Source organism: Macaca thibetana, chromosome 2 (genome assembly GCF_024542745.1).
Source record: "Macaca thibetana thibetana isolate TM-01 chromosome 2, ASM2454274v1, whole genome shotgun sequence".
Classification (NCBI taxonomy): Eukaryota; Metazoa; Chordata; class Mammalia; order Primates; family Cercopithecidae; genus Macaca; species Macaca thibetana.
This window is the reverse complement of record NC_065579.1, coordinates 109,271,717-109,289,215: the sequence shown is the minus strand read 5'-3', so window position 1 is coordinate 109,289,215 and position 17,499 is coordinate 109,271,717. Positions and strand designations below refer to the sequence as shown.

General features: G+C 44.6%; 1 protein-coding gene across 4 annotated transcripts in view; it reads right to left on the bottom strand.

Annotated features, from left to right (window-relative positions):
- Positions 1-17,499, bottom strand: part of CACNA2D3 (calcium voltage-gated channel auxiliary subunit alpha2delta 3) — a 938,743-nt gene that overhangs the window by 187,770 nt on the left and 733,474 nt on the right. For all 4 annotated transcript variants that reach the window (XM_050781062.1, XM_050781063.1, XM_050781066.1 and 1 more), the window contains 3 exons: positions 9,283-9,366; positions 1,645-1,716; positions 1,324-1,385 (listed from right to left, as the gene is read on the bottom strand). In XM_050781062.1, coding sequence (XP_050637019.1) covers positions 1,324-1,385; positions 1,645-1,716; positions 9,283-9,366 — 218 coding nt within the window. The remainder of the gene's footprint in view (positions 1-1,323; positions 1,386-1,644; positions 1,717-9,282; positions 9,367-17,499) is intronic.

Genomic DNA, 17,499 nt, shown 5'->3' with positions numbered 1-17,499 from the left:
CTAACATTTTTTAATTTTTCATTTTTCGCATTTCCATTTTATAATCTGTAAACAATTTTTCCAACTGTTTACTTTCAAAACCCCACTGATTATCACTGGTGTTGGTTTTTCTTAGGTTCAATCAGCTGCTTCAAAGTCATTTCTGATTGGAAATGCCAGCAGCAATTGGCTACTCTTTGTGTTTTCAGAGTTGTGGCAAACTGCTCGCCCTTCCAGCAAGCCCTTCTCTCAGATGCCCTCCCAAGGACTATGCGCCCTGCTCTTTATACACCCTTGCCCTGCATTCAGCCAGAGATGGGTCTCTCCATCCTCTAGAGTTTGGGACTCAGGAAATTGACCCCTTCTCAAGGGCAAAACCAAAAACTTCCTCTACCACATGAGTGTAATCGCATTGGTGTTGCAGGCTTCTTTGCCCAATCCTCTCCCGGGTCTAATAGGTTTTTCACACTCCCTGGTTTGATTTAAGATCCATTCTGTTTTTGTCTAAAGCAAGAGACTTTGTTTTTAAAACACAGTCTCTTACTTTAGAAAGACTACTTGGCAAACCCACTTAGCAGCTCATGTGTTCCTTGTTTGCTCCTGGTTCCACATGGAATCCACCCATGATCCTTGGCAGTTTAGGACAACAATGCTAGAATTTATTTTTCAGATTATTCTATAGTCAGTAAACTCCTTCTCTCCTTAGCCCTGAGACACCAGTTCAGGAACATGAAGCAGGCCTACTGAAATAAATTTTTACAAAACGAATTACAACACTAAGTTAATAGTAGTGGGAAATTTTAGAATGCTACATACACATCTGAAAGCAGGCAATGAGGCAAAGCCATTTTTCAGGACTGTTACAAAGAGAAACAACAGGATTCAAAAGTAGACAAGCACACAGGGACAGTTCAGAGAAATGGAAACAGAGGCACAACATGTAGGGATGGATATGCCACCTCCAGGTTTGAAGGATTGTTTTTTTTTGGTCATGGAAATAAAAGGTGAAATGGAACTCACAAAGCAGCAAGTTCAATGGTTAAGGACCCTGGTAAACCTCTGCACTTGTCTTCACCCTTAGCGGGAACCCCCAAAGCATAGTTGTTTGACAATGAGATGCAAAGCCACGGCAGATTGAGTGAGTTCTCCTAGGTGAGCCTGAACCATCTCCCCCCCTTCTGGAAAACAAAAGCAGCCTGGGAAAAGCCCCTTCCTCACTCTTTCCAGCCTTTTGGCAGGGTGTTTGGTTATCTTCAGATGATGAGCTCTGAGAGTGTCAGCAGGTTTTGTACAAACACAACTGATGGGTCTGATGGAATGTCCATGTATTATGGTCAGCTCTACCTGAAAGGAGTACCCTTGATGTCTGTATAATAGTAGTCATTTGTCATCACCAAAACCCGTTTCTAGATTGAAAAAAAAAAAAAGTCGTAGAGAAAAGAAAACATGGTTAGTCTGCTAAGTGACGTCTTCAGAAATAAATAAAAATAAATGGACACACTATGATCAGGTTAACAGTACTACATGAATCTTGTTTGAGATAAGTAAAGACAAGAGAAAAATGATCTCAGCGAAAGATATTTATTCCAGATATAGCTTTCAAAGCTAATTTTTCACAGTGGTTTGTTTTAAATTAAGCGGCAAAAATGTTTGAGAAAAATGTACCCCTTTGTCCACTGTCTTCTTCACCTCCATGGAAAACTTCCCCGTCTTTCGATTCACCATAGCATTTCTCAACTAAAATGATAAAAGAAAAGTGTGTTAGTTCTTCCCTGGTTTATTATGTAAGCTGGACACCTTGTATCCTCAGTGTGCCGTGGAGCCTTATACCTCGAAAACAGAGCTGAAGAAAAAACACCCAACTGCTCGTGTACAATGGGAGACAGGCGAACAACGATAAATAAGTGACCTTCATCTTCAATTTGGGGAGCTCGTGTAAACTTCAGGACAATAACAAAAGAGCCTCGACAATACTGACGAATCCCGGGAGTCAGAGAGTGAACTCCTGGAGACCTGCTAAAATGCAGAGCAAGAACGTCTCTGGGGACGAGGTACGTTTTCAAAAAGGGTACTGATTTGTCATGGAGAAATCACTTTTCAAAACATAATCGAGTTAAAGACGTTTTCCTACACAGTAGTTAAAAAAAAAAAAAAAAAAAAAAAAAAAAAAAAAAAAAAAGGCCAAGCATTTGGAAGACAGGGGTTAGCCTTTCCTAAGATGAATCATCTTTAAATGCTCCCTGAGAAATCTGGGTCAATTAATGACCTTGCTGATGAGGCAGTGAACAGGAGCGACCCTGTATCTGATTTTTGGAGGTCCTGTTTAGGAGCAGTGAGCCTGGCTCTCCTCCCCCACCCCCGGCTGACCTCATCTAATTACATGTGGCCCTTCCATGAGTTCAGAGGAGGACAGCAGACACGGTGATGAAAGATGTGCCGTCATAGGCACCAAGGCAAGACGACAGAGAAGGCCAGTTAATGGAATAGGAGCAAACGCTGACATGCCACAGCCTGTCAAGAAAGGTTCTCTCTCCACCCCTCTCTTGTCTTTTTCATCTTTGCCCCTTTTCTCCTTTGAGGAGCTTGAGTAAGATCTGGCCGATAGAAAACTGCAACACTAGCAGGCAACCTAAATTTGATTCGAGGCTGTGTAGATTTGGGTTTGCAATCTCATCTTCAGTGTGAGTGAGTAAACGCATAATTTTTAGCTGGAGGCATGTATAAAATAAAACATATATTTTACTCTAGATTTTTTTTAACAACACATAATGGGCATTTCTGGAAATATTTTCCCATTTTAACTTTTGTGGTTTTGGACATGGAGAGCTGGTCCTAATTAAGTCTACTTTCTAACTTTTAAAGAACGGCTCGATTTATCTTTAACATGGTTTTCATTTTTCCTCTTTCTGGTGCCTGCCTAAAGCCATTTGGGACCTTCTCCTCTCACACTCTCCAGGCAAACTAGAGATGAGGTAAGCCTCTCTGTGTCTCCATGGCACCCCGCCCCCAACTCCCAGTAGCACAGAACAATCAGCATGGGGGTCTGGGAGTGTCCAAGGCCAGGGTCACTGGTGCCTCCTTTAGTCTTGCTCTTTTCTGAAATCATAACGAAAACAGGTTACACTTACTGAACCTACTTGTGAGGTAGGATGGCACTGTAGGTAAGAAATGGACTCTGGAGCCAGAGCTTTACGATCTTGGCTATCTCGATCACTTACCATCTCTGTGACTCAGTTTTCTCTTCTGAAAAATGGAACTAATGCCAGCACCCATCTCATTAAGTTGTAGTGAAGACTGATGAGTCAATATTTAGAAGAGTGCCTGGTGCCTCCTAAGCACTCAATACGTGTTAGCTATCCTCCATCATCACCAACACCATAGTCAACAGCATCTTTATCATCGTTATCCTCATTACCATCTTCCTCATTTTCACTTAGTGTCAGACACCTTTCAGTAGCTTAAGGCATCAGGATTCGGACTTGAGTTTGCTTGACGCAGATGCCCAAGCTCAATGTTTACCTTTCCAAGGTAAACTTTTTGACTTTTAACCGTGTAAGAAATACCTCTTACTCTGATGATGCCCCTCTCATCTCCTATTTTAGTAGACTTCGCTGCTATGTTGCTCATGAACCACTAAATGGATTTTGTGACCTCTCTTCCAACTCCCCACGTTGAAAATTGCTGCTCTTAACTGCCTGTAGGTTTGCATAGACCAAAACGGAGACAGCCCCAGGTAAAGAGGTAAATCACGATATCAATGTTCAAGTTTTGCCACTGACACAAGCCAGCTGTCCCATGACCTCTCTGTGGCTCACTTTCTTCCTGTTCATTCATTCTGTCTAAAGTGTTCATGAGTGAGGACTCCCAGACCCGAGGGATCCTGTCAGGTGCTATAAAAACGGAGGTCATCAGATTCCTATGAAATTCAGATACTACTGAGAGATACTACTTACTGAGCTCTTACTGAGCTTTTACTGTGTGTCAGGCACAGATTTTAAAACCCTCAAACTTATCTGCTGAGGTGCTGTTATTATCCCCATTTTACAGGTGGAGAAATAGACACAGATAAGAAGTTTGCCCAGGGTAACGAGGCCTCTGCCTCTTGAGCCCATGCTCTTAACCTCTGCCTCCCAAATCAGAAGAGAAAGCACTTGGACAAAATTAAATATTTTATAGCATTAATATAAAAATCATATAGTATTTCTGAGCTTTTAAAACACCAAATAAAATGTTTTAAAAATTGACCATGTCATAGTCTGAGGTCCTAACTTCCCGGCAGACTCTTCTACAAGCTCTAAGTACTATGATCTAGGGTTGACGGGAAGGTGGTTTTCTCCTCCTTGCCAGAGGAAGAAAGGGAGTTTGATGATTTAATAGACTGTCCTGTGAGAATACAGCATTGTGAGGCTGGAGCATTCTAGAAATGTCACTTTTTTATCTTAGGAGGCTGTGGCTTGAGAAAAGGAGCAAATTGCCCAGAATCACAGTCAGTGGCACCCCTAGGTTGTAAGATGGCAGAGGAGTCCTGAACACAGGCCAAAGTGATGGGGAAGAGCAACGCAATCTGTCCCCACCTAGGGCAGGGAAGGTGTGATGTTCGCTGCTTTGAACTTGCCACTGCCTGGATTTACGACAGTGAACAACTGGAAAAATGCAAACGGCCTGGCAGAGGAAAATTTCCAAACAAGTTTTGATGTGCCCATATGTTCGCATATTATGTAGTCATTAAAAACCCCATGTGCAGCTGTTCAACTTAACACATAGAGAAAGGCAAATTAAAACATCAGTGGCATACCTTGATTTTTCCATATCAGATATCAAGCATCTGCAAGTGTGATAATGCAGTGGACATTAAAGCAGCTTGTACCACAGTGTACTCAATAAAATAAGAGGTAAAACCTCCTCAAGCTGAAAATACTCATCTGGCGACAGTGATAGCCTCTCCACTCTCTGAGAACTACCCTTTCCCCTGGGCCCTGCACTGTCCAGTTCAGATGTGCTTCTCCAGAGCCCCTGGTGAATCTGTCTCTCTTCTGCAGTGCTGAAGCTGCAGCTGCTTGGATAACCACTCAAAACACCCACTTTCCTGCCAACCTCGTTACAGCTGGAAGCCATGTTTCCTGTTTCATTGTTAGCCTGCTACTCTGACCGGCCATGCTACAGCTCATTAAAGCAGCTTTCCCCAGAGGTTCACTGGCCACCTTAAGTTGTGTGTATGATTATGGAATGATAGCTCGTGCTCCTAATGGTGGCTCATTGTCCACATTAGAACATGAGTCTCACCCTTTCTGGTGCACAGGCAGCCTGCATTTCTAAGCCCCTAATGACATGCAACCACGGACAAGCTGGTGGATTAGAGAGGAAGGGAGACACAGTGGATAAACAGGTCTCCTTGAGTCCAGGAGTCCTTGAAGACTCTATTTCAGTGACGCATAGTATATGGGTTATCTTCCTTTCGGGGTGCGGAAAAGATGGGAAGTGCCTTGCACGTAGTAGCTGCTAAACAGATGTTTGTCTGCATGATATTGTTGTGAATACTGCCCCATAGATTCTGCTTTGAATCTAACTACAATGCATTCCCAAGCAAGCATTGAACCAGCGTAGGAAAACAGACTTGGGCATGGAGAACCTGTACAACGTTCTCTCTCTCTTCCTTCTCCCCTATGGGTCAGCCTGGGTTTGGAGCAGGTGGGGGAGTGTTGTGATCAGTTTGGGTGTCCAGAGCTCAAGCATGAGCTGGAGACACTCTGGGAAGGGTATAAAAAGAATCAAATAAATGATTCTCAGAAGGTCTCAGAAATATGCCCCAGGAAAAAGGCTTTTTTTGCCTTATAGGGCTTCAGGCAAAAAAGACTCCGGAGAAATTTTCCATCAGAGTCATCACAGGTATGAAGCAATGTAGTTGCCTAGAGGGTAGTAGGGGAAAAAAGGCTTATACCACAACGGAAGGCATTGTAGTTAGATTCAAAGCAGAATCTATGGGGCAGTATTCACAACAATATCATGCAGACAAACATCTGTTTAGCAGCTACTACGTGCAAGGCACTTCCCATCTTTTCCGCACCCCGAAAGGAAGATAACCCATATACTATGCGTCACTGAAATAGAGTCTTCAAGGACTCCTGGACTCAAGGAATTAAGGGCTCTCTCTATGCAATATCCAAGTGTCAAGAGCACGGCTCTGTGGGCCAGGCTGCCTGAGTTAGAATCCACACTCTATGTCCTTAGGCCATTACATCCATTCTCTACCTCAGCTTCTCTACCTATAGAATGGAGAAAACAAAAACACCCATTTCATAGGTTTACTGTGAGAAATAAATAAGTCCACTCATGTATGTCACTTAGAATGGTACTGGTGTATAGGAAGAGCTAATATATGGCAGTTATTATTTATATGAGTTTTTTCTATTAGTAGATATAATCACATTCAATGTGGAAAGCTTGGGAATGACTGAAAGTTAATAGGAACAAAACAAAAAAATCATCCTTAATTCCTTGTGCCATCTCTGAAAAGTTACAACCAAAGGATACACGCTATTTTTAAGATAAGTTTCCCTTCCCAGAGGGGATCTACACTGGCGATTCAGACTGGGCTATGCATGTCTCAAAATCCTCTGCTGGCACATGAGTACCCCAAAGATCTGCTCTATTTACTGTATTCCTGACCTGATGCCTAACTCATCCTGAAGAGTGGGACAGAAGTCCTGCTCATACTCCTCTAAATAATTTTAAATTGTTGTCTTTTTTTCTTTTAATTTTAGCCAGTCTATTTTATATGCATTTTAACAGTATATATGAACTTACTTCAATTTTGGAAGTATGCAGGTTATAACTGTGGTTATTAAATTCAGGAGCCTACTTCCTAGAGAAGTAGAACTCACCTTCCAATAAGTTCTCTGCATCCGGGCAGACTCCACTGCTTCTTCCTCAGTGGGCTGTGCTTACATGGTCTTTCCTAGATTTCGATCTAAACCCTGTCCTCTGCTACTCAGGTGCAAACCCCAATGCCCAGCACATGGACATGTGAGATTTTGTGCAGACTTCACAATGATGCTTTCTGTAGATTGCAGAATTCTCCAATTAGTGACGTGCAAATCCCCAGGAGAGAAATGGTGGTTTGGGTTTTCCCAAGTCAAATATGTTGATAGAGAAGAAATGCACCATACTCCAAGGCGAAAGAGACTCAAACCAAAGAGATAACCAGAGACCAATCTGCGTGGAACAAAAGCACCGGACTCGCTTGAAACACAGGAACTCTGAAGTCGGACAGAGAGAACGCAGTCCTGGGTGTCAGGTGGAAGTGAAGAACATGCATGTGAGACTGCGAATCCGATGCCTGTGGCTCCAACAAGAAAGGAAAGTAGGATGAGGAGATACAAGGTGTTCCCAAACTGTGATTACTAAAGGAGACATTCGCTCACTGAAAATTAGCTGGGGCACAGGTGATGATTGGAGTAAGCGGAGTCATACATCTCTTCAAGTAGCACGCAAAAAGGGAGACGATTCAGTGAGGTCACAAACAAGCAAAGAAACAAAAATAAATCAACAGCTAAAGTGAAGAAGGAAGAGGAAGGGCAAAAATAGAAAGTCCCCTCCAAAGATTCATAGCAACTATAAATCCACAGGACATTCATTCATGACAGGGTCCCCTGAGGACTGATAAGTCAGAATAATACTAATAATGGATACCACTTGTAGAATGCTGTGTCCCCAGAACGGTGCAAGTACTTTTCTGTTTTTCAATCTATTAATCCATTTAATCCTCAGAACAGCTCTATGAGGTCGGGACAACTGTCATCACACCCATTTTCTTGGGGAAAAATAAAACAAAGAACACAAAATAAAACTGAGGTCTAGAGAGGCATGATCACCCACCCAAGCCAAACATCTGGCAAGCAGCAAAGGTGGGATTTGAACCTGGCAGGAGTCTAACACCTGAGTGGCACTCCTCACAACTGCGCTAAGCCAGGTTGGGCACATTTGGTGCAGGACAATCCTGAACTGACCGGATCCTTGTGACAGTGTTTAAGGAGCAAGAAGACAGAAAACTCGACCATGCTATTGAGCTGACACTGTCAGGCCATTGGCTTGCGGGGAAAAGGGTATGGAGGAGGAAGGAGCTTTTATCAAATGGCAAAGTTATTTTGTCTAAACTTGGGTTTAAGTAGTAGACTTAGTGCAGATGAAGAAGAAAAGAGGTTACATTTCTAAAACAGGTATGGCTCTCGCATTTTACGGGCAAGGATGGAAATGAGAGATTTATGCTAGTTGAGCTGGTGACAAAGTGCAGAGGGTGTGGAAAGAAGGAAAGCTGCAGTAGAAGCACCGTGATGCTGGCCTCATGTTCTGGAAGGCATGAGAACCCAGTCTGGGATTTCAAACGGTTCTCCTCAACATCCCTTTGGAGAGCAGGATGCAGTGAGAGATGGAAACAATGCTAACTCAACAGTGCAACTTAAGAAAGGACCCCAGACGAATCTGGGGGTGGGTAGGGCAGAGAAACGTGGTCTCGGTACAGAGACACCCTAAGAAAAAGTGAAGAGTAGGGACCCAGATGGAAACACCTGGGAAGTTACGATTTAATTAAGGAGAGTCCACCTGGATTCACACAAAGGCAGCCGTGTCTAACAAATCTGATTTATTGAGGAAGTACCAAGAAGACTTGACAGGGTTAAGTCATGGGCATAAGGAGAGCTTTTGATAGAGCACCATAGGCTGAATCTATGTGGGAAAAAGCATGGGGTGCAATTGCAGCAAGGCCGGAGCAGAATGAAAGACTGGGAAGGTACAGGAAATGGGCAGCCTACCAAGCAGGAGGAAAGTGAGCCTGCAGAGCCCTGGGCTGCACTCTGAATACAAGGGCTGTGCCCATGAGGTCCTGACAGGTGAATTCTTGCTGCACAGGAACCTGCCTGCTTGGCCTGCAGGCACTGACTGCACCGGGCAGAGCCTGCTATTGCCCAGCCAGATTCCACTGAAGATGTCAGGGGCCATCCACTGCGCTGGGAAGGAGGCTGGAGTCATCAGCTGCAGAGGGGACCGGCGTCCGCCAGGGGATGGTTTTAGTAGACTGCACAAGCAGCTGGGGTGGCGGGCCTGTCTGCAACTGGTCCGACTGACCGGCCGGAGAGTTATAAAACTCCACACATGGTACAAAGGCCCATTGTCTCCACGTCTCCACGTCCCTCTGGTGGCCAGGTGTCCCTTCAGTGGGCCTCTTGGCCAACTCCTGGGATCGCCCCAGGTACAGAAGTGAGTACAATGCAGCTCCTTCTCCACGAGGCCTGAAAACAAATCACTTACCACGTCATCTCGGTCTTCCCACTCCACCTCAGAGAGGTCAACGCTACTATAGTTAGGTTTCCTTCGCTTTTTTCCTTCTTCATACTAGCAAGGGGAAGAAAAACAAGAAAAGAAAAGAAAAATGAAAGTCCATGAAGTCTTCAGCCAGGGCAATCTTTATCTTCCCAAGTCCTGTTTCACGGACAGGGCTTCGGAGGGGACCGATGTGGGTGAGAAGCCCAGCAGGGTGACAGTCCTAGGGACTTTTAATGACAGGAAAGTCAAGGTCAGCTGCCTCTAAACATTTGCTCCAAGTTGGGAGAGTAGAAAAGTTAACTCTTTGCTTGATATGAATTTACCCTGTAGACTTCTTGGATTCCTAAACAAAGTGCAGAGGGTGTGGAAAGAAGGAAAGGAGATGCAAAGGAAAATCTGTCCCCTCCTTGAATGGGGGGTGTGTGTGTGTGTGTGTGTGTGTGTGTGTATACACATATACGGTATACATGTAAACAACGTAAATTCTATAAATGATAGCAGACTAGTTAGCAGTTGGATTTGTCTTCTCATTGAATGGTGTGTGTGTGTGTGTGTGTGTGTGTGTGTGTGCGTGTATTCCAAAGCTGCTAAAACTCAATCCATGATACGAGAAAGGGCTTCTTACTTACATTTACCAAAAATCTAGTCATATCCCCCTATACTTTATAATTCTCCCTCCTCTACCTTTTGTCTCAAACCTACCCGCACTCCTTAGCTAGGAAGCAAAAGCACTGATCTCCACAGCTGGGGCTGGGCTCAGCATGCTGGTGGCATTTTGCAGACACACGGAACCATCTATTTGTTATCACACTGGCCACAGCAGTACTGAACTAAGCACGGCTCTTTTACCTGGCGTAGACGAGGGTATTGGGAATCACAGCCAGATTTAATGGCTGTTAGGGCATTTCTCCGGAAAAGCTGATGAGTGCATGAATAACTGGGGAAGTGGTTTTAGTTTTCTCCCCTAAATCACTGGTGTTAGTCACCCTGCAAGCCTACCATTTTATCGACCGGACGTTCTTGTGTCTGGACGTTCTTGTGTCTTGAGGCCTTTCATGCTGGTTGTGGGTGTTTATAATGTAGGAAAGTCTGCCCTCTGCTGCAGGCTAAGGATTAGCAACCCCTTTACACGTTCATCAGATATGGTTAATGGCACACTGGAAAAATATATATGCATGCATACTGCTTTCTTTTTCACTTTTCTCTCCAGATTGGTCATCTTTTGATTTAACTGGAAGGTTCTAAGTAAGATACAGGGTCAGTCTAAGTATTTTAAGACCCCAAAACCATAGGTTGCCACTTTGGACACAGATTGGCTACTGTGGAGACAGGTGCTGAGGCCACACTGGGCATGAAGGAGAAAACTGCCACCCATTTGTTGAACCAGACAAGTGTAAACTGACCCCCAGTGCGATGAGGGGAGGGCCAGACAGGGTCGATCTTGCACCACTGTGGTGCCAAACAGGGCCAAGTGTCTATGCATGCACTCTTTTCTTACCTGTCAACTGCATTTCAGGAACTCTGCGACCTCTCTGGAGACTCCCCCTCCTCACCATTATCTAGGATGGTGCCTAGCCTCCTATGGCCAGTGGGCTCTTACCACCCTGATCAATGGTGAGCCCACCCCCTACTCTTAGGTTTTCAATTAACAGACATTCACGGCCAGTTTTATGACATCAGATCCACTCCAGATGAAGGGGAAGGAAAGTGGTTCCCTCAGAAGCCGCTGTAAACAATAGCAGATTAGCAGTTGGATCTTGTTAAGGAAAGTTCCTGTGTGCATGGAAGCCCTGGTCCTTGTGAGATGCAGTCTTGGGCTGAACAGAAAGAACAGGAACGAGACCAACCGGAGTTGTCAGCAGTGGTGCCTTGCCCCTCAGTGTGGAGGAGTGCAGGGAGGGATGGTCGTGTCCCCCTGAGGACTTAGAGTCAGACAGTCATTCTGGACCTCTGTTGCCTAAGAACCATTACTGAAACTATTAGGCACCCCAGAAACTCACACAGCCCAGATCGTGAACTTCACAGGCAGAACTTTCATAATTTCTCGGGTAGCCTGATGCTGGATCTAAACTGTCTATTCAGAGGAAGTTCTTTCTTTGGTCACTTCAAAGTGCTTCATTATTCATTTATTCAATGCGCATTTATTGGACACCTACTAAGTGCAAGGCACTAAAGATACAAAGTCAATTAAACAGCGCATCATTCTTTCCCAAGGACTTACTTGTAGTTTATCCTTAATTCTGCTTCTTGAAGGTCAATTTATTGCCCATAATGCATTTGGGAAAACAGGCTCTCACATGTTAAATAAATTAAGCAACAACTTAAATAAGATCGCATAGCTAGTATGGCAAAGGACACTCCACCCACCACCAGCCCCTGTCTAAATTTTCATGTCTAAGTCTCATGTTATTTCAACCACTGTTAAAGAGCTTTGAAAAAAGACTACAAGCTCCAGAGCAACAAATGCTCCTTCGTCCTCAAAAAAAAGATCCATGCATCTTTTTCAGAGGAGAAGGTCACAGTGGCTCTGCCATGTCACACCACTCATATCCAGCTACTCCAAGCTTCTTTCCTCAGTTGCAAATGGGTAAAAACAATAGTACCTCAATGGCAAAGAAAGCTTGAGAGTATTAAATGAGATATTGTATGTAAAATGGCAAGCACATTCCCAGACACAGTAAAATCTTTTAATATTCAGCTAGCAAGATTCCTGAGAGTCATGCATTTCGTGGAATGACACGCTCATTGATATTAAAATTGGTTAATATCTCATTTTCCTGAAATGAAGAAGACCGTTCAATAATTTTACTGGCCACCATTCTGCAAACCATAGGCAGAGAGAAGCTGTTTGTTGACTATGATGGTGTCAGACAATCACATTCATATGTCTCTAACTGGTGTGTAGCTTACAAGTTTGAACTGAAGACTCTCCTGGCAGAAAAATTCATACTTGTGCTAAAGAACCCATGTCATTTTAGATGGTATTTGGCAAAGGTGGAATCAGCAGATAATTACTGACTTCTGATCCTCCCCAAATGTCTTTACTCATTTTTTATAATCTCTCAATAAATACAGGACATTGCACCAAAAAGGTATTCAAGATATTTGGGATGATTAGAGAGTGATGGAATAAAAGATTTCCCATCATACTAAGCCCATGAGACACCATATTCCAGCAAGTCTCTATAATCTAATTTCATGGCAAGCTGGTTCAGAGGTGGGTACATAACCCACACAAATTCAAATGAGATTCAATTTGGGATGCATTCCTGGATTTATCCAGAAAAAGAGGTGTTGCTAAGGTGCCAGGATGGGAACTTCGAATAGCTCATGGTCATCTCTGCCACTACTTGGAGACAGTCTTACTGGGCATGAAGCCAGTGCAGGGAAAGCAGAGAAAGGATATGAAGAGAGTCCTGAAAATGTGGTATATGCACCTGGATCAGGTTGTACCTGAAATTCTTGGATGTTTTGTATATCAATACTTTATCTCCACATTATCCCCCTTCCCTTTTAAAGGCTTTTTTTTTTTTTTAAAGCTGGCCTAGATCTTAAGCATTGAGTAGTCAACAGAATTCCAACTTATATATATTTAGTGCCTTTATTTTTTTCTTTTCAAATAAACTGCTTTTAAAGTACATGTTATGTGAAGTATTCACAAACATTGCTGCTTTCATGATTATCGAGGAACATGCGATTTATAAAATGCCTCACTACTCTCCAAGATATACGACTGTGTTTGAGCACAGTTGATCTCTCCTTGGCTACTCACCCTCACCCCTCACCCCCATGAGTGACAGAAAAAGAACTAAATTCTCAAATGTCCAACTCCCAGGCCCAGTCTCCCCTCTCCCATGCAGTTTTAAAAGGGGACAAATCCCAGGTCCCTCGGCTCCACAACTCCCTCTTCTTCTGCGTGAGGAGTTGGTTACCGGGGCCTAAGCATTGTGTATGGCATTTGTTAGTGTATCTATAATCTGTAACTTCCTTTGAAAATGTGATTAACAAATTGCAAACGGTTTCCAAAGGTTTATAAACAGATACTTTGAGAGCCACAGGTAGGTTTGTAGTTTTTGGTGCCTGTTTTATGAAAAAAATCTGTGGGGGAGAATTTAATAAGGAAAGATATTCTGTGCTATAGAATACTTTGAGGTGGAGTTTCAAATAAAGGCCAGATGTGGGGAACACACAAACAAGCCCTTGGCCTAGCAGGATGGGACAAGAGGGCACCCATCCGCGGAGCAAGCTGGAACCAGGACTTGCCTGCAGCCCAGAGCCTTCCTGGCCGTATTTAATGGTCTGGATACCAGCACCCTTTTGCGTTACCTACAGACTGACTTTGGAGGCACAATGGGCTGGACCAAGGCGATGGCCATGTTGATTTAAATAAAACAAAATCCCTTTGCTCTTTCTGTGTTCTTCTGGGAAAGGTCAGAGGAAATCAGCTGTACACGTCCATGCAGCCTCTGTGGAACAAATGCTGTGTGTGCTAGTAATTGATAAACTGTATGTGCCACTCCACGCTGCCAACAGGAAGGAAGGGGATAGAAGGAAGGGGAGATCTCCAACTGCAGAGGAAGAAACTTTGCCCAAAGCTAATGCCATCTAGACATGGGGTGTGGCCGAGGGCTGACAGCCAGCCATTATCTGGGGCAGATGTTTCTCTCCCAGGCAGCCGCAGTCCTCAGCTGGTGAAGACCTTTACGATGTCCTCTAAAGCCCTGTGTCTTCTCTTCTACCTCAGGCTCAAGAGACCATTTCAGGTGAAGGGATGTAGGTACGCCTTACTCCTCTGTATGCAAGAGATAAGGACCAATGGCCACAGGGCACTCCATTCCTTCACTCACTCATCCATTCTTTCTCTCATTCACTCATTTGTTCACCTACACATTCCACAATACTGTTGGACACCTAATATTTCTCAGGCTTTGTGACAGGCCTGGGCAAGCCTTGGAGGGCATGGAAAAGGCACCCAGGGAGAATGAGCTCCCACCCTCATGTTGTTGATCCCAGTTCACTACCAGTGAATCAGGCTTCATCAAGGGAACCCATTTAGAAGGGTGCTTAAAACCAGGGCCCTGGAGTCAGACTCGGATTCTAATCAGTTCTACATGCTGTGTGGTCTGGGGCTGGGTGTGCACGTCTCTGTGCCTCATTTTCCTCATCTGTAAGATGGAGGTAAGGGCACTCAGCTTACAGGGCTGCACTAAGAAGCAAATGGGTATAAACATGGTTTAGGGTATAAACATGGTTTAGCAAGGAGCCCAGCATATCCTGTGTCTCAACAAATACGGCCTGAAAACACGCCCACTCGATCAGTACTAACAACGGCTGATACTGATTGATGAGGTGCGGCAGCCCCTGCCCCGATGCAGCTCACCCCCAGGTAGGAAGTTCCTTCACAGGTAAAGGGGTTCATAACAGTATCTTGTTTATAAATAGCCCAATTCCTTTAAGGAGGCTGTTCGACCTGACTTGGTGCTGATTTGTCTCAAGGTCAAGGCGAAGGCCAGGGGGGCCTGTGGCAGAGCAAGGGCCTCCTCCCTTTTGATTCCATGTTGCCAACTGCACACCAAGGCCTCTGGCTGCAACAGACTGAGAGGAGGTGGCCCCGGGGAAAGGCAGCCCCAGTGGCCTCTGTCAGCCCCTACTCCCTTGGGGATCAGTAGCGGGAAGTGGGGGGCATGAAGTCACAATCTAAGTACTTTGAGCGTTTGTTGTTTCCTTACTTTCCCCCTCTTATCCAAGTAATAACTGCTCATTGGTGAAAATTTGGAAAACAAGGAAAAGTATACAAAGTGTTTATTGCCCTTACTAACACCATACCAGGGGCGGCACCTGCCATTCTGCCCTTTCCCAAAGGGTAAAAGTACTTTGAATCAGTTACTGTTTTTACTTTTCAAAGTTGTTTCCCTAATAAGGAATTTATAAAATGTAGCAACTAATCTGTTCTGCTTTCCAAGTGACTGCCTTTAGAAAAGAATAAAAAAGTGATTATTCCCCCTCTGGGCAGTTTCCCCCTGCATTTCCTATCATTCATCATAAGGGTGAATGTTTCTGGTGCCAGGCTCTGTGCTAACAGCGGCACGTGTCTCGTTTCATTCTCCCAACTCCAGGTGAGGGATAACTGCTTCAGAGATGGGAAAACGCAGCACCCAGGAAGGGCGGGTCACGTGGTGATGTGGCTGACAGGCAGCGGCATCATGGTGCAGCTGGCCTAACCTTGTTTCTGAGCCTGCGGTCTGGTGGTCACCGGCCCTCGGCGCTGCCTCCCCTGAGGTGCTTTTCTCCTGGCTAATGCAGGTCCTTGGTTCAGATGGCGACTGCTGATGGGACTGGACCCAGAAGATCCATTAACAGTCACAGAATCACACTGGCAGTGAAATCCCACTAGCCGGTCTTGTCTCTGTTACCAGCTGACTCATTTGGCCTGCGCTGAAACTGAGCTTGTTGGCCAGGGATAGGAGAATCAGTGTCATATTAAGAACACCTAGGCCGAGGTCAGGCACAGTGGCTCACGCCTGTAATCCCAGCACTTTGGGATGCTGAGGCGGGTCTGGAGTTTGAGACCAGCCCGGCCAACATGGCAAAACCCCATCTCCACCAAAAAACACAAAAATTAGCTGAGCGCAGTGGCGTGTGCCGTATTCCTAGCTACTCTGGAGGTTGAGGCATAAAAATCACTTGAACCTGGGAGGTGGAGGTTGCACTGAGCTGAGATCGCGCCACTGCACTCCAGCCTGGGCGACAGAGACTGCCTTGGAAACAAAAAAAAAAAAAAAAAAAAAAAAAGAGAGAGAGAGAGAGAACACCTACAATAAACTGAGTGGCTGCAGTGAGGTAAGCAGCAATATGCTGATGCCCAACTTACAATATCTTACTTAATTTCACCAATATCGATCTCAGGGCCTCAGGGAACCCTTGTGGTACAGGAGGATATCATTTCAGCTCGGATTTCCACCAAAATGGTGCTGTCTCCTTGGATGTGTGACTCCACGATAGCCCAGACTTCTCTAGAGAAGATGCCCAATGGGATGACATAGACATTATGCCAAGAGAAAAATGCCAGTGAGCCTCTGTTCGGAGATGCGATCTTACATGTCACGGAAAGATGAGAAGCTCAGATACACTGCAGGGAAAAAGGGTCATGAGGGTGTGTCAAAAACCAGCAGGAAGGTGGGAAGGAGGCAACTGGGCATGTCAAGACAACAAGCCCTTTCCTTTTTCTAAAAGGTACTGTGCTCTTATTAATTAATGTTTTTAAGCGTCTCAAAGATGAAAAGTTGTATGTGCTCTCTTAGTATGATTACAAAATCCTTTTGATCACTGTAAAACTAAAACAGCTTTGGTATTTAAAAAACAAACAAACAAACAAAACAAAAACAACAACAACAATTAACAGGCTGCTTTGAAAACCGGAATGATCTTTATCTTAATCAGTGTCCTCTGGGTAGCCATGAGTCACACACAGCACTGTGTGTGGGGAGGAGGCAGCTGAGCCCACCACTGTTTTTGTGGGTCAAACATGCTCACCACACAGGCTGGATTTAAGCTCCCATTCTCAAAAAGCTAGTTGGTCTTGCAATAGCAAGCTAGATAGAAAAATCAAAATAGTGCTGAGTAGTTGAGCTGGGAGGAAGCTTTTGTGCCAGCAGTGGGACACAGAACAGGGCACTCTGAAAGCAGGGAGGGAGAGTGGCAACTCCAGACCTCTGCTGTAGGTAAGGGAGCGATGCTGAGAAAAGAATCCTCTCGGGCAAAGAAGAAGGAACACACACAGAAGGAACACACACAGACGGGCATGCAAAATACAGACCCATGTGGGCACCCGGGGGCCTCTGCTCTGACGAGTTTGAGCACTTAGAGGCAAACAAAACCCTCTCTAAAGTCTACTCGACAAAAGTCAGATGCAAGACAGCCTCGAAATAAATTTCAGGGAGGGCTGCATTGAGTTCCCGAACATGGATATATGCCTTCTTCCAAAGCCAAGTTCATAAAAGTCTTCAGATACCGCTGTGTCATTAGAATATCCAGGGTAAAAAAGAGGACCTCTATAATTCGAAAGTATGTCTGTGACATTTGGCAGGTAACTTTTTTAAAAATTTGCAGAACTTCTTTTGACATTATTCCTTTGAGCAGTTGACCGTATCAAAAGACTCTTGGGTATGTGGAGCCATCAGACTGTTTTGAATATGAGGGACA